The sequence below is a fragment of the Argopecten irradians genome, chromosome 16, assembly GCF_041381155.1.
Source record: "Argopecten irradians isolate NY chromosome 16, Ai_NY, whole genome shotgun sequence".
NCBI lineage: Eukaryota > Metazoa > Mollusca > Bivalvia > Pectinida > Pectinidae > Argopecten > Argopecten irradians.
In genome coordinates, this window is record NC_091149.1 from 27,963,415 (window position 1) to 27,986,656 (window position 23,242).

Sequence of the window (23,242 nt, forward strand, 5' to 3'; positions counted from 1 at the left end):
AGTCAAACCTGTCTATATAGACCACCGTAGGGAGTCAAACCTGTCTATAAAGACCACCCAAGGAACAAAGAAAAAAATGTTTCTTTAGCCGAGCAAATTTTATACACAGGACAAACTGTATATTGAAATTGACCATCTGGGAGCCTATGAAAGGGTCTTATTAAACAGGTGGTCTTTATGCAGAGGTGGTCGCTATTAGGCAGATTGGACTGTATACTTGTAAATTTTTCCAGTCATTCTCATGTATCGTGATTTTTGAGATTAATTGGTAATTGATTAGCGACTTAAACTTATTGTTATAATATAAATGCAGCATTTCTAAATGTATAATTTTATTTTTACAGATTTTGAATTTAATGCAGAAGTTGAAATAGGATCACCATTTGAAAAATCCATGACCCAAGTAAATCATTCACAAAGGAGTATGGTGTCACGAGATAAAGCTGGAAGTCGAGCGGACAGGAAAAGTAAGTACAGTCATATTTAAAGGATATGTAGCAGAAAAAAAACATTTTTCTGACAAAACTACAAATTATATGATATTTAGAGGATACATTTCCTCGTATTTAGAGGATACAAAGAAAGGCAAACAAAAGGCCAATTTTACATTTGATCATTGAAAATCTGTTAAATTGGATCAAACAATAATCATAGGTCAGTTGTTTTTCTACAAGAACTCTGGCTTTCCTCCATCTTATCTTGGCATATTTGACCACATTTGTTGATAGGGTGTTAATGGAAAAAAAAGTATTTTATTTGATTTTCATAATTCTACTTTAGTTTCAAATATTTAAACCATTACCTCTCATAATATTTTATTTGGAAGTAAGTCATGCTAGCGTTCAGTTACAGTATAGAGTTCATTGTATATCAGTCGTATTTAAACCTTAATGTTCATTTACTCAGCAAAGAACTGCTGATCCGTAAACTGATAAACTTTCCAGCTGATTAAACAATAACAGGGTTTACAAGCTAATAATATACCTTAAAAACCACACACATACACGCCCTGTAGTTTGATACTAGAAACACAATGTGGTAGACTATTTGGCCGAGTGTTGGGTGAGCTTTGAAAAGGGATGAATGATGTATCACTGTTTGATTGCATAATAAAAGGGACGGGAAAGTTAAATCAGGGGTTAATACTAGCATATTTATGTTGGTTACCATTTATATTGATTTATTTCTTAGTTTGAACTTTGAAGTTAAAATTTCTTTTGATAAGTGAATATGACTTTCGAGAGACTGATTGGGGATAATAATTTCATCTAAAAAACAAAAGGTTAAAGATGCTCCACCGCCGACAGAGCATAAATGATATTCATCATTTGAACAATAATTGACATTTAATCGTGTATATATATGCCTAATTAGCACAAAAAATAACAATAAAATAATTAAGTTCGCCTTTGGTGCATGCGCAATCATTACTTCATTCCATATAGGATTTAGTGCCACGGAATTTTTTTGGGATGCAATTAATTATTTTTCATATTTTTAACTTGAAGTAAAATAAGAAGCTCAAACTTTTCAATGGTGGTAAAGTAAGTTACTTTTGTAACTGAAGAAAAATACTAAATCGTCTGTTCCTGTTTTTGATAGTGAAAAAATACCATTTGTCAGCGGTGGAGCATCTTTAAAAAAAAAAGACAAAAACAAAAAAACCTATTAAAACAAATAAAACTTTCATATTAATTAATATTTGACCAATTTAGGTATATTAGGCATGATTTATTATGGCAAAAATTGTATTAATAAGTATATAAGTTTGTTTCCTGGACGACAGGTCTGAAGTTATATCTAATATTTTCAATTCAAATGTAATAGGAGCGGGTTGGTGTGGCTGTACATAGTGTTAAATACAGTCTCTGTCACTCAGCTGATGGAGCATGCTTCTTTTGCTCAATCGGTAGAGTTGTAGATTTCCATGCCGGAGACCCCAGTTCGATTCCTGGTGGAGGCACTCGACACGAATGTGTATTTTCCCTGTTCTTCTACACAAAATTAAAAACTATAACTGAGATATATATAGAAATAGTTGGAAGTAATTGATACTTTATAGCCTCTGTATGACTCTTTGACCTTCATTCCCTGTTTGCTGTTTATTTTAACAAACAAGCCAACATTATGTACACTAATCACAAGATCAGTTAACTAAATGACTGAATTGCATGTGTGTACAAAATAGCTTTTAATTGATCAGGCAATGGTGTTTAGCTATACTTGATCTTGAATTACTTGAATATTCATTGCTTGGTCCCTCACTGCTGTCCAGTTTTAATTTTTGTTTCACCTGCCCAAAGGTCAAATGAGCTTTTTGACTTTTTGACTATGTCTATTTTCAATCCATCCCTTTAAAAAAAGGGCAATACGTGGTGCCCAATTATTAAAGTCCTGCAATTGGCCAGACTGCAAGTTGAAATCCTATGTTGTTGATCGGTGGTTTTACTTCTGGTACTCCAGCTTTCCTCCACCATCTAAACCTGGCATGTACTTGTTTTAAAAATAATCAAAACCAAACATATTGAGTAACTAAAATTTTTCAACTGTAAATGATCAAAATCAGGTTACCTTAGTCTCTGGCTAAGATTTTGTAACATCCCAACAGCAGTTTAAATGCACATATTTATAATAATATGATTACATGGAGTATGTGGCGTAACCGATTTTAGTATTACGTATTTAACTTACATGGACTAATCTCATGAATGAGTTAGACTTTGGCAAAACTCATGTAACGGTACAGTCAAAATTGTTTTAAGAGACCTTCCAAAGGAGATTGAAAAATAGGTCACATATGACAGTTGGTCTCTTAATTGAATCACCCCTTTTGAATCAATTAAATACATGTATCCATGTATATTGTTGGACATGTTTTGACAGTTTTGTTGTACTAAAAACATTCACAATAATAGGAAATTATTAAATATATAATATATCACATAATCTAATACAGCTTTTAATTATGTATTTAATTTTAGGCACTTTTATTTTTCAATTTTCTATTTATTTTTTATTTATCTTTCTGTTTTTATTCATGAAAAAGATTAAAAATTTCTAAAACAAACATTTGTTTAGGCCTACCACTTATATATCATAATTAGCTATAAAATTACAATGTATTTAAAAAGCAGAAAAAAAACAATATTTTTAATGATTTTTTTTTTAATTTTCTTTCATCATTTTATTCAATTATTTTATAGATAAAAAAATAGTGTGAAAAAAATAATTTAAAAAAAAAAAAAAACGGAAATCAGCTATTTCCGACTCCTCTGTTACTATCTCAAAATGGCTGCCATCATGCTTAGCTACACTGATACATTTTCAGTACCATATTTCTACATTCATGTCGTTCTTATGTGAGTAAATCATTGTTATCCCCCGCCCAACGAAGTTGGCGGGGGATATACAAATGGGTTCCGTCCGTCCGTCCGTCCGTCCGTCCGTCTGTCCGTCCGTCCGTACGAATGGTTTCCGGAGCATAACTCTAAAACCAGTAGAGATATTTCCACGAAACTTCATACACACATTGGTCTTATGGTCTAGTAGTGCCTTTTGCTATTTTAAGGTTTTCACGTTTTGTACTTTTTTCTGTAACCATAGAAACATTGCTGAAAATAGCAGATTTTTGTACCAGGTTCGTTTCCGGAGCATAACTCTAAAACCAGAAGAGATATTTCCACAAAACTTCATAGACACATTTGTCTTATGGTCTAGTTGTGCCTTTTGCTATTTTAAAGTTTTCACTTTTTGTACTTTTTTCTGTAACCATGGAAACATTGCTGAAAATGGCAGATTTTTGTGTAAGAATCGTTTCCGGAGCACAACTCTAAAACCAGCAGAGATATTTCCATGAAACTTCATAGACACATTGTTCTTATGGTCTAGTAGTGCCTTTTGCTATTTTTAGGTTTTCACTTTTTGTGCTTTTTTCTGTAACCATAGAAACATTGCTGAAAATATCATATTTTTGTAGTAGGTTCATTTCCGGAGCATAACTCTAAAACCAGCAGAGATATTTCCACGAAACTTCATAGACACTTTCTTTTTATGGTCTAGTAGTACCTTTTGCTATTTTCATTTTTTGCACTTTTTCCGTTACCATGGAAACATTGCTGAAAATATCATGGTAAATGGTAAATGTTACTTTGCAAAACTCCACCCATCTTTGTGTATATAGTCTAATATAAATTAATGTCAAGGCTGTATACCTGATTCAACAATTGCAGCCCCACTCTACTTGAATTATACTCCATCTTTCTTTAGCTCAACTTCCTTTTTCCTGTTTTTTTTTCATACACATAAGTCTCTACAATCAAACTTACTTCAGCTTTGATATCTCCATTGGCGGGGGATCTGAATGACTATGTCCTTGTTTATCTATCTTTATTTCGTTACAGGATGGTTTTTTACGTGATTATTCTTGATTTTTATCACAAACATCGTGAATAAATAGCACATTTTCCTTGCAATATCCAGCTCAGACATGCAGACGGCTTCGGCCATCGGTACTGAAGCCGAGAGACTTCATGCATGAATAAGTGCTAATTTATGTCAAAGTGAACACCTCGTGTATATAACCAAGCCATATGGATAGCTCTTTTGTCTTGCCTTAATGGGGCTGGGTTGGAAGCCCTACAGGATAGTTAACTGGCTTGGCTTTATATATGAATAGAAGACAAATGCATGTGTGATTTGGGTCGTTAAATACAGAACATCGAGTGTCGTTGGATCCTAAAAGTATGGTCGCTTGTCGCATAAGACAGACGGTCGTTTAATACAGATAGATTATATAGTAATTTTCGCTGGGAGGAATAATTTAGGTCGTTTAAGACAGAAGGTCGCTGAATTCAGAGGGTCGCTAAGGCAATTTTGACTGTACCAGACAGATCAGACGAGATAGAAAAATCTAGCAGTGGGTATCATGTGAGATTTCCCTGTCCAAGGTGCGAGAAACTAGGTCCACTATTATAAGGAGAGGTCAGCAACACATATACCACAGCCTCCCAAAACTTACAGACATCCAAACACCAACATATTGTGTGCACGGGAGGCTGTGTACTCCTTATATAAACCTGTCTGTTATAGGGTGTTAAACCAAAGCAAACCTAAGTTATAAACATGGCATGACCTTGAATGACCTCAGCTTAGGACATAAAACACACATGAGTATGGTAACAAACTAAACTGTGAAACTTCAATTATAGAATAGATTGTAATTTGAAGTGCTGTCCAGTTCAGTAATGACGGAACTTTATACTGTATTTATATCAATATCAACTCATGATGATAATTAACCGATACAAAATTAAACTATACCCATTTAAACTAGCCATTGTTCTGACATCAACATTATCAGATCAACCAGACATTTGTTGATTTGTTGATTATCAAGCTGGAGATTATCTTGTACTGAGTTGATTCAAAATAAAGATATTCCATTATCATGAACGATATTAAATACAGAACTGGTGAACAGCTCGTGGTGGTCAGGAGGCCTAATGGATGCCATCTGTCAAATCTTACTTGTTCGAGAAAAAAAATGAGCTTGATTACTTACAAACTGTCTTTGTATAATATAGAGTCATCTCCCTTGCATGAGGTATCAATTGTGAGGCCATTATTTTGTGAGCTGAATTTCTGTCGCTTTCTCTGAAAAATATTACTTTAACTAACACATGGCATAACATCAATACCTACTCTGACACAAGGACAGATAACTTTTTAATTCATATGCAAAGACAGAATTGCAATTGCCGTAAAAAAATTATTTATTTGTCACTAAGACATTATTACTCAAATCATCTGTATAATTATATCCTTGTCATAGTTTTAATGTATCATGTATTTTGTTGTTTCATGCAATTTGTTTGTGTTGAATGAGGGGCATATGGAAGATTTATAGCTCAATGCTAAATATGACAGTCTCAATAAATAAAGAATTATTGTCATTATGACATTATCTGAAAGGAAAACAGTGATAATTAATCGTCTGGGTTGTTTTACAGGAAACCACAGTGACAGTACGAGTCCTAACTTGGATGAACTGACGCCATGGGAACGGGAGTTGTTGAAGCGCCGCTCAAATATCATTCCAAAAGATGGTAAACTATTTGTTTCATCAGTAGTAGGGTTGAGGCCAATGCCATAAAAGGGTGCCACCCGATTTGATTAGATGTATGGACCTCATATCTTGTGAATTAAAACTAGGGATTAAAATGCTCATACAGTTTTTGGAATGGAAACTATTATTTGATGTTCAAATGTCTTTGAAGGAAATCTTGATAAATAGTATAACGAAAATCTCAAACAGACTCAAATTATTTGAAAGAAACAAGATGTATAACATCTACTAGGTGTTGTTTTAAAATATAGTTCTTCAAAAGTCAAACTTGCTACAAAGAACACCAGTCTATAAAGGACAGACACATGAACCCTATTTGGTGCAATAAATTATTGGCTTCTGTATAAAGAATAACTGTCTATAAAGGACACGTTTGCTATGTTCCGTTGGGGTCCTTTATAGACCGGTTTAATTGTTCATCAATAAGTATGATTCTTATCCAGGGTACAATTATTCATGTCTCATAACATTCAATTGAGTGGAATTTTATCAATTTGATGTTTTTCTATAGGATTCATTCCAAACTCTGTGATCAGAAAGAATCTTGGATATGTCCGACCAGTCACTCCCACAATTCAAAGGAAGGATATATGGACACTCAAACCGGTGAGAGCAGTGATGATATATTGCTTGATTCAAAACTGGATAATTCAGTAGATCTGAATATATATCTAATGAGAAAATTAAGCAAATTATTAACTATTCTGTTTTTGCATTTACATAGTTACTTCCCTTGCGGTTAGGTATCCAATGTGACGTCATTATTTTGTGATTGCATACATGCCATACCTCCCGGCGTGAGACAAAACCTCCCGTATTTTAAAGCCTTTTATTGTCTCCCGACAGGAGAGTCTAAATTCCCGATTTCTATAAAACCCCTCCGTTTTATTTTCGTTGCCACATTTGTGTACATGCTAGGTTAACTTTTTAGGGCCGCGGTGGCCGAGTGGTTAAGATGTCCCGACATATTACCACAAGCCCTCCACCTCTGGGATGCGGGTTCGAATCCCATGTGGGGCAGTTGCCAGGTACTGACCGCTGGCTGGTGGTTTTTCTCCGGGTACTCCGGCTTTCCTCCACCAACAAACCTGGCACGTCCTTACATGACCCTGGCTGTTAATAGGACGTAAAACTAAACAAACCAAAAAAGGTTAACTTTAGCACGAGAGTAACCACTCCCTGACCCCCTGACCAACACCCAAGTGGCCCTAATTAGCAGCCTTGGGCTATTTCCACCTTGGCTTGTGGTGTCACTTTCACTCACGTCTGTGTATTAACAGTTACGTAAACTGAAGTCAAGCAGCCGATTGGCCGCCTAGAAAACAATCAGCTGGCCTTTCAATAATTTTTATGACTACAGCTAGTGAGCATTACAACAAAACAAATACTGCTTACAACTGTGAATGATTTACTCACGTTTTTAATGTTAAATAGGCCTATCTGTATTTGATGGATGTCACAAACTTTGCAATCGTAATGGCTGCCATTTTGGGTAATTGTAATAGATAATCCGGATTTTATAGAATTTACGGATTTCCTAATAACCACGTTTTTAAAAATGGAAAAAGTATTATTTTTTTAGAATTTCTGTGTGAATTTATTTTTAGAAAAAAATATATTAATAATAAAAAATAAATGAGTAGTAACTGAATTTAAATGAATAAAATTAAAAAGTAATTTACTTTTTTTTCTCCCTCAGATTAAATTACATTTTGAATACTACTGTAACGATTCTGTTTTTTTTTTCAGTAAAATTCAATATGAATACTACTGTAACGATTCTGTTTTTTTTTTTCCAGTAAAATTCAATATGAATGCAGAATTTCATCATAAAAAGTAGATATTTAATTTATTCATATATGTCGCGCGTATACCTCCCTCTTTTGAGACCAAAATCCCTTAAAATGGTCATCAATCTCCCTCTTCCACCCCTAGAAAAATATGTGATGTCATTATTTTGTGATTGAAACTTGCGTTGTTTTCTTGGAAAATTATGAGGTTACGCTCTGAAACACATTACATCACAATCAATACCTATCCACAAGGGGAGATAACTCAGTAATATGCAAAGACAGAATGTGATTAAGTCACTTTAAACTACATCATTCAATTTTCAACTTGTTTGTAGATGTTTTTATGCAAAAACAATTTTGGTCTTGCTCTTAATATGTAAATTTGTAAAAGTTCAAACCTTCATGGAATCTAAGTTTTCACCCTGTATGACCTTTGATCCCTTAGTTTTCACCCTGTATGACCTTTGATTCCTTTGATTACATGAAGAGTAGAAGGAACCAAAAGTTTTGAATATCCAGTAATATGCAGGTGAACCCATGGCATCTTGCAAGATATTATGCTGATCACTAGGTAGGGAGGTCCTAAATTGACATCCCTCCATTACTGTTGGTGATGATTTTTGTTTTATGCCCACACCATGAAAAAGGGTAAGGGGACATAATATTGTTTTACCCATATCTCAGGCAATACTTCCTGATGTAAACTGTATGTTAATTTGTTACATTTGACAGGTGCCAGAGCCTGACCCACGTCACATGCCCCCAGGTTGGGGCGGTCGACCTTTGGAGCCAGAGGACACTGCCATGGACATATTTGAGGTAATGAATGATCTATTTTAGTTAACATATTGATTGGATGAGCACAGAGAAAATATTTTCAGATATTTTGAAACAAAATAGATTTCACTGAATGGTTTTGATGAAATGTTCTCTGGGAACAAAAACCAGCACCCATCAAAAGACAAAACAATTGGTGAAATTACACCTAGCAATTAGATTGAGTCGTGTACAAGATACAATAAAATCTGCCTTATTGACCAATTTGTATAAAGGCCACCTGTTTTAATGAGACCACTTTCTCTGGGTCCCAAATGGTCAATTTCAACACAATTTGACCTGTGTCTAAAAACCACCTGGCCGATGACAAATGCTTTTTACTTGATCCCTTTGGTGGTCTTTATAGACAGGTATATGGTAAAGCAACATTGAACTGAGAAGTATTCCTGAGAATCTCTCTGTTTTAGTGTACAAAGTATTATATGTATGGTGCTCTATCAGATTGCACGTAGGTACCGTCTGGAACACATGGAGTCGGACTACTCACAGGAAGAGGATGTGAAGGATGAAGATGAAATTGCGGAGGACAAAGGCGTACAACTCATGCCCTGCATGCAAAATCGTAATAAAGTGACCAAGAAAAAAAGGTCCAAGAAAAAGAGTCAGGGGTATGAGAGCGATGAAAGTGAGGAATATGAGGGTTACTCTCAACAGAGGCGGGTCTCGCTCCTTCCGCCGGAGAAAGATCCAAAGGTAGAAGGCAGTGGATGTCTGCATGGTGTGTCTTCACATTGACTCACAGTGACTCATGCTAACTCAATGCCTGTATCAGAAGAGTTTATCTTCATATTGACTCACAGTGACTCATGCTAACTCAATGTCTGTATCAGAAAAGTTTGTCTTCATATTGACTCACAGTGACTTATGTTAACTCTAACTCAGTGCCTGTGTCAGAAGAGTTTACCTTCACATTAACTCACTAGTGACTCATACTTACTTAATGTATGTCTGTATCAGAGGAGTTTGTCTTCACATTAACTCACTAGCCTAAGTGCTTCATGCTAACTCAATGCCTGTGTCAGAAGAGTTTGTCTTCACATTAACTCACTAGTCTAAGTGACTCATGCTAACTCAATGCCTGTGTCAGAAGAGTTTGTCTTCACATTAACTCACTAGTCTAAGTGACTCATGCTAACTCAATGCCTGTGTCAGAAGAGTTTGTCTTCACATTAACTCACTAGTCTAAGTGACTCATGCTAACTCCATGCATGTATCAGATTTGATTGGCTTTCACATTTATTCACTTGCTTTCACTGACTCAAATCTTAATTAAGTTTGCTGTGCTTTACTCGACTTGCTTTCAGCTTTGACTAACTCAATTCCTTGTCTGAATGTACTTTCATTGATTGCTGAGTTGCTCATTGCTTGAACGGTCTGCATACTTTCACATTCACTGCTGCTTTGACTCACACTACTCAAATCTTACGGTTAAGTACTTTTTGCTTGCTGTTGCCTTTCACATCGACTTGCTTTCAGCTGAGGTTTGACTCACACTACCTCAATTCCTTGATTGTTATGCGCGTAGTGCAGTACTTTCACATTGACTTGCGAGACTCATCCGATCCGATAATCGCACAAAATGATCGGTTCAATTTTCTATTCAAATTGCGTTATCTCTATAAAGCTGTTTTGCCTCTCTGTTATGAGAGTGGATACTGAAAACAAAAACTCTGTTTTTGACTGTATTTGGTAAGTCTGTTAAGCCATTATAATTTACTTGATTGTTATTCAGTGCGACTCTCATCTTAGCTGCATTTTAGAAATGTGTTGTGCCTTCACATTGACATGCAGTGAGCTGGGACTCTTACTAACTGAATATATGGAACAGTGTGATGCGCTTTTGCCTTTTAATTACACTAACTGAATTCCAGGAACAGTCTGCTGTGGTTTCATATGGACATGCTGATGGTTGACTCATCTTAACTCAAACTTCTGTATTGATTTGTTTAGCCTGCATAGTTTACTTATTGTGCGTGGTGACTCACAATAGCTCAATTTTAGATATTATGTCTGTTGTGCCTTCACATTAACTTGCTTTTATATTTGTCTGGTACTCATTAATTCCCAGAAACATTCTGTTATGCCTTGCTTGGATCATTTAAACACAACCATCATTTGTTTTCTGCCATGGATTAATAGACTCACATTTATGGTTTGTTTTAATCATTATTAACATCATGGGCTCACATCTATTATATATTAGTACAATGATCAGAAACAAAACAAACTATAATTCTGTATATTTTACTGATAAATTAAATATGTATATGAAAACATCAAACAAATTTGTTTGCATATGTCTTTTAACAATTTTCATAGCTTAGCTCATCAATGCATATTAATTTAAGCTGATTGAAAGAAAAAGAAAGTTTTGCCCTTAGTTATAACTTTAATTGGCATGGTATATTATAAAGAAATTCAAGTTTGTCCTGTATAAATAACTGGCTTTGTGGCCCTTAAACAAATGATATCTGATGATTTGACTTCAGTAATAAAGATAGTATCGAGTGCTATAGTAGATGCTGGAGAGTTCAATGTCTGTTTATTTTCAAAATTATTGTAAAGATTTGATCAGTTATTAGAAATAAAGTTTATATTGTCAATAAATTCCAGACTGCGGCACCATTTACGTGGGCTGATGACGATGAGGCGAGAAGATCAACCCTAAATCCATTCCAGAAGTTGACGGCAATGGTGAGAGCATCATCTACATTATCAAATGCCTCGTCCATCAGGGGAGGCTACTCCAAAAACAGCCGACGGTCCACACCTGTGACACCTAGATATGAATGTGAGTGTTAGAAATAAATGAAAGTCCTGTTAATCCAATCATTACTTTTATCTGCAAATACCAGATTGCTCAGAATTCCTTTAACTATAAAACACATTTATTTTTGCATATACAATATCTTGTGTCTCTTGCAAAATTACTAAAAAAAATGTTGTTATCATAATATTGGTTTATAGTAACACAACTTATTCATGTCCTGTCCATCCAAGAAATGTTTAGAGCCCCAATTAAGTCCATTACAATTTTCTTATTATTCAGTAAAGAACCATCTGTAAGATTTTAACACCACTAATGTAAAATGAAGGGTATGTACGATTTACCTTGTCTATCCTGTCATTTCTGGTCTCCGTACAGTGTCATCAGGTTTATATCGAGATGAAAACATTTATCCTACAGCCAATTCTAGTTAACCATCATGATTTAAAAAATCAGTTGACATAAAAAAACAATTTGAAATTGTACAAATGATTCCAGTGAAGTCTAAGAAGTTGGAGTTTGGCAGTCGTAATGATCTGGAGACGCCTGACTCCATGCGTGGAGTAAGGAAACTGACCAAGTCAGGTGGAGCCCAGAGTAGAGAGCGGTCGAAATCCTTCAAACTGACCAACATGGTCGTGGATGAAGACTCCACTAACGTTCGGTTTAAGGTTAATATTCTCAACTGGAAAAATGGGTGTTATTTTATTTATACATAGAAATTGTGCAACCTAACTCCCAAATCATTGCAGTGAATATTTTGCAAAATTTCTAATTCTTCTTTAAATAGAGGCTAGTATTAATTAAAAAATGATTCTCAAACTTTTAAGTAAATCTTTGAGGAAGAATTGGATAGTTGACGTTTTCCTCAGTGATACCACATACCGAAATCAGGTTGCTATGCCCTATATTTTGATCTTTCATTTACATTTAAGATAAAAAAACATTGTCTGGAATGTATTTCCTTTATTATAAGGTACTGAATTGGGTCACTTTGACCTATATATTACCTTTTACCTCAATTTCGAAAAAAAAACATTTCCTATCTTTGTCAGTATTAGGTGAGAGAAAAATAACCTTATGGTACATAAAATAGGAGACTTGATTCATTAAATTGTCTTGTTTGATCTTTAATAATTCTGCATATTACAGAGTTATCTGCACTTGCGAGTAGGTATTGATTGTTATGTCATGTTTGTGAGAATGTAACGTCATATTTTTCTGAGAAAACAAAGTGAATTAAGCTCACAAAAAAAATGATGTAACAATTGACACCTACCCGCAAGGGAGCTAACTCTGTAATATGCAAAGACGGAATACCTTTTACCAACAGGACCAGTCAGGAAAGCGAGGCAGCATGCTTGGTAACGGTGACATGGACACCATACAGAAACTACTGGAGGAGGACTGGTTCGCGGACATGAGAGGCACCCCGTCCTTCGACAGTATCATGCAACGTCTACTGACACTCCTTGACACAGATGATCCTGAACTCCACGCTAAAATCTGTGACTACATACTGGATCTTCACAAGTATGTTATATATCTTATGTCTTTGATTTCATCAGCTTTGTTATCTGGCTTCTATATTTTTTCCAGGAAAAATATATCTGTTAGTTTTCATATAAGGAGGATTTTGCTTTGTTGATATTTTTCAGAAAAATACAAAATGTTAATCTGCAAAATAAGTTATGGCTCAATCATATTCTTATAATCAGATCATGAATTTTTATAGTCCCTGTAGCAAAGTTGAGGTGGAGTATACTGGAATCGAGTCGTCCTTCTGTCGGTCTGTTTATCTGTCTGTAGTCAGAACTTTGTGTGGCAAACTTCTCCTAAACTACTTAACAAATTTTGATAAATTTTGGTACACAGAATCCTGACATAAAAGAAAGTTATGTCAGCTATATAGGGTTCTGCAGTGTCCTCTTTAAATTGAGTTAATACTAAATTTGTGCAGCAGGGATATTATTCATCCACTCTGGTGACAGTTCTAGTTTTAATTGTTAATTTTCTTTTGTTCATTAAGTCATAACCATGGTTTTATTTTAATCTTGAAAATACTATTTTGTGCTGTATGATGTTTATCAGACAGGTATATGTTCATTTTGTTTCACCTCATCCCCCCTCTTTCCCTCCAGAATCTGTATAAATAAAAGCTCTGTGTTACTCTTCCCACAGGGACCTTGGAATACCAGATATGTACCTGGACAGAATCGTTCACAAACTGTCTGCCCAGCTGGGGAACTCTCCAGGCAAAAGCAACAACTTGCAAACCCTGAAACAGATCGGTGGTACTCGTCCTGATGTCCTCGCCACTCTCTTGCCTCGCCTAATTGACAGCAATGTTAGTAATTTGCAGCAGGTGTTTTTAGCTCACCATTACAGATGCTTTTTGTCCATCGTCTGTTCATACACAATTCTTGTTATTGCTATTACATATAAAGTAATGGAGGGATCTTCCTCAAATTTCATATGTAGGTTCTCTTTGAAACCTATTATTGCATATTGCATTTTTGGACTGATCAGACAACAAGATAGCCAACAGGCAGTCATCTTGGCCTTTGACAATTAATTGAGTTAATTAATAATATTGCTTTTTCAGTGTTTTCTTGCTTTAGTTCAAGTTCATACCAGAATTGCTTCCTTGACATTATATTTTCAAGTTAGAGTATCTAAAGATCTAGGTCACTGTTACTAAAAATGAAATATTCATTTCTATGCAAAGATTCAAGTTGTGCTTTGCTTTTAAGGTGCAAAACTCAAATGTAAAGGTCAAGTCTGTTGCTAAAAAGAGAACATTTGTTTCCATTTGATTTAAGATTACTCAAATTACAGGTCATGAATTCTTTTTGATGGAATTCGTGTTTCAGCCTACTAAAAGATTATAAAAGAAATATTTTGATGTATAAAGATTGAGATGAATCTGTTACAGTCTGATGTCCGTGATGAGACAGCAAACATCTTATCTGAGTTAGTGGGAGTTAATAACAAAGACGACCTGCTACAGTTGATGCAGGACATGGGACTTAAGAGTCAGTACAACAGTAAGGAAGAGGAGGTATGCACCAAATCATCATCACTTGGGTTCCAAGTTCAAACCAAAATAGCTAATATTTGATTGCTTGACTGTCTATAGTGCTTATATTTCAGAACATTATTAACTTATCTCAAGGTTGATTCTACTATCATTTTAAGGCTGCTAAACATTCCCCTTCTAGCAGCCCCATTTTAAATTGTCTGATTGGTGTTAAAATTCCCAACAGGTTGTCTGTGAACTGTGAAAATGATCAGGAAATTCCTATCCTGTATTTTAGTCACACCATTTCAAGTGTTTAGATGATATATAGTTCTTGAGTGCAAGCGTCTATGTGATCTAAATAACAAACATCATCATTACATGCTGAAATGAAGCAAATCGCGTTGAAAACATAAAAATGTGGGATTTGTGAACAATATGATTTGATGCATTGATATATAATGAAGTTAACATATATATATGAATAAGTTTACGAAGCAACTGAATGATCATGTGTCAGTCTGCGCATAGGCGGCAGTCTATGTCACATCTGCCACTTCGTTTATCACTTTATATTGGCTATTTATTTGAAATAGTAAGTAAATAAAACAGTGATGACTTTGTGTCATATAGATAATGATATAACTACAAGATTTTGCAAAATTTCCCCACAACTTTGCACTGAGTAATATGAACAGTTCGTCGGTCATCAGCGTTCAAAGAGAAACTGAATTTTTTTGAATATGGATTTTTAACCGATTTCAGTCATGATACTATCATGTTTAAAATGATTATCACATTTGGCAAATCAGTATTTCATTTAATTGCATGTTTTTAAAGAAGGTGAAAGCAAGTATATTTTCTTGTATTGGAAAGCTGCTTACACCAGAAACATAAAATACACTATACTAATATGTCATTTTGTGATGGACGGCAGTCAAGAAATCTTTCCATTCCTGTATTTTTTTTATTTATTTTTTTTTTTTTTATGAATTAAGTTATATTGAGACAAAAGCTTAGCTTATTTAATATCCATGACATTATTTTTCCAAAACTTTTTATGATAATAACAAAAATGTATTGTCTAAAAGCTGAACACACAAAATATTATATTAATGAATATAATTACATAGCAGATAAAATCTATAATGTAATAGAAAAGTGTTGGTTTTCATTTAAATCAGAAAATGTGGTGAAGTCACAAAAATTCCCCTCAAAGCATGGAAATTTCCAATCCAGCTGCCAGGGGCACTGTTTGAAAAATGGTAAAATCAGCCTTGTATCTTCATCTGTTTCACTAATATTGCCGAATGATTCAATTATATATATATATGCCATACATTTGCTAGATACATAGAAATTAACAGATTATTTTTTACTGATCACCATCATAGTTTATACCAGAGTAGATCTGGCTGCACATGGATTAAGGGTTTGATGACCTTTGTGTGACCTCTTTGACATATTATTTCAGGAGGAAGCATTGAAAGCCCTAGCCATGCGGTTGGACATCCCCTATAGATCAGATAGTTTTAATGATTGGATTTCAAACTGGGTGGACGAATCATCTTCTCTGTACTATGAGGATGCAGAACTGAAGGTAACAATTCACAATTGTTTTCATGTCCCTATGAGTGAAACAATCTTATGAAATCATTGAGGATCTGACAACATCCCACCGGGGTCACATTCTACTAACTTAAAAATGCTCCACCGCCACCAAAACATAAGCGATATTCATCATTTGAACAATGATTGGTGTTTAATCATGTATATATATGTCTTATCAACACAAAACAAAATATATGAAATCATTACTTGTTCTTTTGGTGCATGTACCATCAGTACTTCATTCCATATAGGACATAGTGCCACACATTTTTTTCAAGACGCAATTAATCATTTTTGATATTTTTATCTTGAAGTAAAATTAGAAGCTCAAATTTTTCAATGGTGGTAATGGTGTAAAGTAAGTAACTTTTGTAACTGAAGATAAATACCAATTTGTCTGCTACTGTAGAGGTAAATATACCATTTGTCAGCGGTGGAGCAGGTTTAAGTGACCTTCCTAATTGACTAATCAAAGTTACTACCTGTAGATTTCTTTGAGGACAATATAAACGAATAGTTATGATGAATCATTTAAATATGAATAATTTTTTTTCCGTTGTCAATCAAGGCAGGAGACATCAGTAAGAACTGGGATGGTCGAGCGGTGAGGGTACTGCCAGAGTCCTTGTGTATTACTGAGTCCTCCAGTAGGGCGTCTAATAGACTGAGGGAACTCACCAACATCTCAGACAAGTCGTGTAAGTACTGATTCTTTACCATAAGTTTCATTACAGATATCAATTGTGGAGACCCATTATTTCTTTGATTGTTTCTTTTGTTTATTTCTCTTCTGTAAATTGGAACATATATCATTTTTCAATACAACAGCTGAATGGCCCCTGATATTGACATAAAAGATGAGTAAGTAGGTGTGAACTCTATTTGTCTGTTACCATTAAAGATGCAGTCCTCCATGTGTTAAACAATAAGATTATCCATTAAACGGTAGAACATGGTTATCACAAAGTCAGTCAAACACTTCTCCATTGACTGGTCACCAGGCAGTATGATAGCCACGCCTCGTGCTGACAAATGCACATGTTTCTATTCAATGTCAGAGCAAACATAGTAACACACAATAAAAATAGAAATGCAAAGTAATGTGCGGTATGATTGACAGCTGGCGATTTGACAATTGTAAGACGTCAGTTATTATAAACATACTACATTTGGAATGATTAGATTTTCAGGCAAAAGTGATTAAAACAGGATATGGTATGAGACACAGAAAATATAATTAGAACAAAGTGCCCGGGGCATGAAGTGCAAAAATAAATAAACCTCTAAAATGTTTAAGTTTACAGTATCTAGAGGTGTTTACCCGGGCTGAATGGGCAGTCATCAAAGAATGCATACCATGGTGATGGTTGAATCAATTATGACTTAATGAATTCGAAATTTTGTTTAACTTTATGATGATTATTTTTTTTTTTTTAAATTATTGTAACAATTATTACATCAAATTTAAAAAAATAACTTGTTCACATTAGGATATGTATATTTTGAACCTGCACTGGTTGGTGTGAACCATTTCAGTACGTCTAGAGAAAGCTGAATCTGTTATAAGTGACATAACGTTTGACGACACCACCCCGTCTGAATTAGAAAGTCAGCTGACTGACGGCGTTGCAGACGAGAACCGAGGACTCCTACGGGACAGAGGCCCTGTTCTCATGCTCGATGATAACCCTTTCCCACTTCTTGATGACCCTGACCTTCATCGACCTTCCTTCATTGAAAACCTTGTGCAGTCGTACTTGGAAAAACAGGACACGGAGATCGGGATAATTGGTGAGATTTCTGAGGACGAAGAAGACAAGGCCATGGCAGAGTACGAGAAAAGTTCAAAGTTCAAAGAACAAGTTCAAAAAAGACGGAGTGAAGGAAACATGGAGAAATTTATGGAAGGAGCAGGCAAGAGACTTTATGGTGCATGACTAATGTGGAGCTTGACTTAACCATGCGAAGTGATGATGGCTTACATCAAATGAAGTTTGTCTTAACCACTGACAATTAGAAAAGCTTGGAAGTGTTGACATTTTTAAAAAGAAGTTTGACCTAACAAATTAACTTGATCAAAGCTTATCTGAAATGAAGTTTGACTTAACCACAGGATGTAATGAAATCTTGGAAATGTTAACAACATGCTTAAAACGATGTTTGACTTATGGAAACGATGAATGGTTGCTTAAATGAAATTTGACAATAACCTATGAAAATGTTGACAGCATGCTAAAAGTGAGTTTGACTTAACCATTGGAAATTATGTAATCATAAGATTGATTAAATCCTGCTGAAAATGAAGTTTGACATATATCATAAACTAATAAAAATAATGAAACATGCTTAAAATAAAGTTTGATGGAATTTTGACACTGGTCCTTATATATCCTGACTTAACCCTTGAAAATAGTGTGGAGACATCTAATGCTAACAGTTAGATTTAACCATTTGTAATGTAGGAGGCTCCAACGAGTCCATTTAAAAAAAAAAATTAAAAAAATTGCATATTACAGATTTATCTGCCCTTGTGCGTAGGTATTGCTTGTTATGTCATTATTTTGTGAGCGACATGTCACATTTTTCAGTGGAAATGAAGACATGAAATGTCACAATTTATACCTATATATATACTTGCAAGGGCAGATTATTCTGAAATGTGCAAAGACAGAAGAAATCCAAAATTATTGAACTTTTTTGGTCTTAGGTCAGTTTTGTTCACTTATTGTGATCTTTATATTTTCTTTGCATTATAGTTGTTATATGATATCTTGGTACATTTTTTTTTAGATTTTAGAATATTGATTTTTTATTTGAGAGGATAAATAAGTGTAAATATAGAATGCTAGAAAAAAAATCAAAATGATGTTTGAAACATATTTTGTGACTATTGGAAGTAAAGGGAAGGTACGTTAAGACTCGAATATGGCCCCAAAATTAATTCTCCAGTAAAGAACAACATATTTTGCCATATAACAGTTGAATACATTTGCTAACACATTACATCCCGAAAATATCCCGCATGTGCCAATTATGTTCACTATGACGTCATCAACATGCAGTTTCCCGCCATTTTTCACAAAAATCCTTGAAAAATCATACTTTTTGAGTGGTTTTCTCTAAAAATGAATGTGGCCGCCTTCGTGGAGCAGAAAGAGATTTTCACACGTTGTGTATCGTGTATTTACGCATATCCATGCAAAATATAAAGTTGCTCCAAGGTGGCGGCCAAATCCATTTCAAGCCTTTTCTAACCTAAAGATGATGAATTTCTAGCAAAATTTGGCGAGAAGAGGAAAATCATCAATTTGATGACGTCATAGGTGGAGAACATTGTGTACATGGTTATAAAAAGTTATGTTTTGATGAATGGCAAGTATGAGAGTATTTATTGATGTGAAATTCATGTGGATCAGAGTTAATATTTTTCGGCCTGAAAAATTAAGGCCAAATACTGGTCCTATCATATCTACTCCTTTAGAAAAGTACATGTAGTAGTATAATTAGTGCCTATGATGGAATGTTTTACCTCTACAGATCAATGGACACCGGAGCTGGGCAGAAAACAGGGCAGCAGTATGTTTGACACAAACAGGTAAATACACATTATACCACACATAATAAACTTTGGGGAGGAGGGAGGGGTGGAGAGGTTCACTAGATTCAGGTTGTCTGGAAACGAGGGGTGAAGAGGTACACTAGATTCAGGTTGTCTGGAAACGAGGGGTGGAGAGGTACACTAGATTCAGGTTGTCTGGAAACGAGGGGTGGAGAGGTACACTAGATTCAGGTTGTCTGGAAACGAGGGGTGGAGAGGTACACTAGATTCAGGTTGTCTGGAAACGAGGGGTGGAGAGGTACACTAGATTCAGGTTGTCTGGAAACGAGGGGTGGAGAGGTACACTAGATTCAGGTTGTCTGGAAACGAGGGGTGGAGAGGTACACTAGATTCAGGTTGTCTGGAAACGAGGGGTGGAGAGGTACACTAGATTCAGGTTGTCTGGAAACGAGGGGTGGAGAGGTACACTAGATTCAGGGTTGTCTGGAAACGAGGGGTGGAGAGGTACACTAGATTCAGGTTGTCTGGAAACGAGGGGTGGAGAGGTACACTAGATTCAGGTTGTCTGGAAACGAGGGGTGGAGAGGTACACTAGATTCAGGTTGTCTGGAAACGAGGGGTGGAGAGGTACACTAGATTCAGGTTGTCTGGAAACGAGGGGTGGAGAGGTACACTAGATTCAGGTTGTCTGGAAACGAGGGGTGGAGAGGTACACTAGATTCAGGTTGTCTGGAAACGAGGGGTGGAGAGGTACACTAGATTCAGGTTGTCTGGAAACGAGGGGGTGGAGAGGTACACTAGATTCAGGTTGTCTGGAAACGAGGGGTGGAGAGGTACACTAGATTCAGGTTGTCTGGAAACGAGGGGTGGAGAGGTACACTAGATTCAGGTTGTCTGGAAACGAGGGGTGGAGAGGTACACTAGATTCAGGTTGTCTGGAAACGAGGGGTGGAGAGGTACACTAGATTCAGGTTGTCTGGAAACGAGGGGTGGAGAGGTACACTAGATTCAGGTTGTCTGGAAACGAGGGGTGGAGAGGTACACTAGATTCAGGTTGTCTGGAAACGAGGGGTGGAGAGGTACACTAGATTCAGGTTGTCTGGAAACGAGGGGTGGAGAGGTACACTAGATTCAGGTTGTCTGGAAACGAGGGGTGGAGAGGTACACTAGATTCAGGTTGTCTGGAAACGAGGGGTGGAGAGGTACACTAGATTCAGGTTGTCTGGAAACGAGGGGTGGAGAGGTACACTAGATTCAGGTTGTCTGGAAACGAGGGGTGGAGAGGTACACTAGATTCAGGTTGTCTGGAAACGAGGGGTGGAGAGGTACACTAGATTCAGGTTGTCTGGAAACGAGGGGTGGAGAGGTACACTAGATTCAGGTTGTCTGGAAACGAGGGTGGAGAGGTACACTAGATTCAGGTTGTCTGGAAACGAGGGGTGAGAGGTACACTAGATTCAGGTTGTCTGGAAACGAGGGGTGGAGAGGTACACTAGATTCAGGTTGTCTGGAAACGAGGGGTGGAGAGGTACACTAGATTCAGGTTGTCTGGAAACGAGGGGTGGAGAGGTACACTAGATTCAGGTTGTCTGGAAACGAGGGGTGGAGAGGTTCACTAGATTCAGGTTGTCTGGAAACGAGGGGTGGAGAGGTACACTAGATTCAGGTTGTCTGGAAACGAGGGGTGGAGAGGTACACTAGATTCAGGTTGTCTGGAAACGAGGGGTGGAGAGGTTCACTAGATTCAGGTTGTCTGGAAACGAGGGGTGAGAGGTACACTAGATTCAGGTTGTCTGGAAACGAGGGGTGGAGAGGTACACTAGATTCAGGTTGTCTGGAAACGAGGGGTGGAGAGGTACACTAGATTCAGGTTGTCTGGAAACGAGGGGTGGAGAGGTACACTAGATTCAGGTTGTCTGGAAACGAGGGGTGGAGAGGTACACTAGATTCAGGTTGTCTGGAAACGAGGGGTGGAAGAGGTACACTAGATTCAGGTTGTCTGGAAACGAGGGGTGGAGAGGTACACTAGATTCAGGTTGTCTGGAAACGAGGGGTGGAGAGGTACACTAGATTCAGGTTGTCTGGAAACGAGGGGTGGAGAGGTACACTAGATTCAGGTTGTCTGGAAACGAGGGGTGGAGAGGTACACTAGATTCAGGTTGTCTGGAAACGGGGGGGAGGTACACTAGATTCAGGTTGTCTGGAAACGAGGGGTGGAGAGGTACACTAGATTCAGGTTGTCTGGAAACGAGGGGTGGAGAGGTACACTAGATTCAGGTTGTCTGGAAACGAGGGGTGGAGAGGTACACTAGATTCAGGTTGTCTGGAAACGAGGGGTGGAGAGTACACTAGATTCAGGTTGTCTGGAAACAGGGTGGGAGTCACTAGATTCAGGTTGTCTGGAAACAAGGGGTGGAGAGGTTCACTAGATTCAGGTTGTCCGTCTGTTTGCCCATCTATACACACGACAATTATCTGCCTTATTTTTTAACTCCTCCTTAACTACTGGAGGGATTTCAACAAAACTTTGTTGCAATAATCACTATACAGTGTAGATTTGTGTAATATATATCGCAGAAAGATACCTCCACCATTTTTTAGAGTTATTTATCTTTGTTGCAAAACGATGGGGGTCGGGTGGGGTTTTGGTGGGAGTATAAGTTCTAGTTACAAAACAGATGGGGGTCGGGTGGGGTTTTGGGTGGGAGTATAAGTTCTAGTTACAAAACAGATGGGGGTCGGGTGGGTTTTGGGTGGGAGTATAAGTTCTAGTTACAAAAAGGATGGGGGTCGGGTGGGGTTTTGGGTGGGAGTATAAGTTCTAGTTACAAAACGGAGGGGGTCGGGTGGGGTTTTGGGTGGGAGTATAAGTTCTAGTTACAAAACGGATGGGGGTCGGAGGGGTTTTGGGTGGGAGTATAAGTTCTAGTTACAAAACAGATGGGGGTCGGGTGGGGTTTTGGGTGGGAGTATAAGTTCTAGTTACAAAACAGATGGGGGTCGGGTGGGTGTTTTGGGTGGGAGTATAAGTTCTTTAGAGTTATTTATCTTTTGCAAACGGATGGGGGTCGGGTGGGGTTTTGGGTGGGAGTATAAGTTCTAGATACAAATTGATGTACTACAGGTAGCTAAAATATAACCTGTTACTCTCATTGAATGATTGTAAGTAGTAACCATACTTTGTTTGCCAAGTTTGTCTTTTGGTTAGTTTTAGTAACAGTCAAGAAGTATATATAAAACTCTCCTCTGAATAGACCAGCTACTAATTTGTACCCTTCCAAAAGTTGATGATGGCCCAAACATAGCTGATATCATTATAAAGATATTGTTTATTAGGTTGTCTCAGTAGTACACCTGTTAATAATCTGTCTGTGTTTGGTTACCAAGTCAAGGCCATACCCTATGACTGACATTTCCTCACAGAAAGGGTTATACCTCTGGCACTGAAATAAATCTGCTTGTCTCAAGATCCTTCATCTTAAGTCTTTTACCAATATGGAGATGTCTGATGATACTGTTATATGTGTCGCTC

The 23,242-nt window shown here is 36.7% G+C and overlaps 1 protein-coding gene across 2 annotated transcripts in view; it reads left to right on the plus strand.

Annotated features, from left to right (window-relative positions):
* LOC138311047 (uncharacterized) overlaps positions 1-23,242 on the plus strand; it is a 68,161-nt gene that overhangs the window by 18,858 nt on the left and 26,061 nt on the right. For both annotated transcript variants that reach the window (XM_069252477.1, XM_069252478.1), the window contains 14 exons: positions 345-467; positions 6,009-6,104; positions 6,636-6,730; positions 8,650-8,736; positions 9,196-9,447; positions 11,368-11,545; positions 12,020-12,192; positions 12,855-13,054; positions 13,703-13,868; positions 14,457-14,582; positions 16,015-16,140; positions 16,720-16,849; positions 17,688-18,065; positions 19,689-19,746. In XM_069252477.1, the coding sequence (XP_069108578.1) occupies positions 345-467; positions 6,009-6,104; positions 6,636-6,730; positions 8,650-8,736; positions 9,196-9,447; positions 11,368-11,545; positions 12,020-12,192; positions 12,855-13,054; positions 13,703-13,868; positions 14,457-14,582; positions 16,015-16,140; positions 16,720-16,849; positions 17,688-18,065; positions 19,689-19,746 (2,188 nt within the window). The remainder of the gene's footprint in view (positions 1-344; positions 468-6,008; positions 6,105-6,635; positions 6,731-8,649; positions 8,737-9,195; positions 9,448-11,367; positions 11,546-12,019; positions 12,193-12,854; positions 13,055-13,702; positions 13,869-14,456; positions 14,583-16,014; positions 16,141-16,719; positions 16,850-17,687; positions 18,066-19,688; positions 19,747-23,242) is intronic.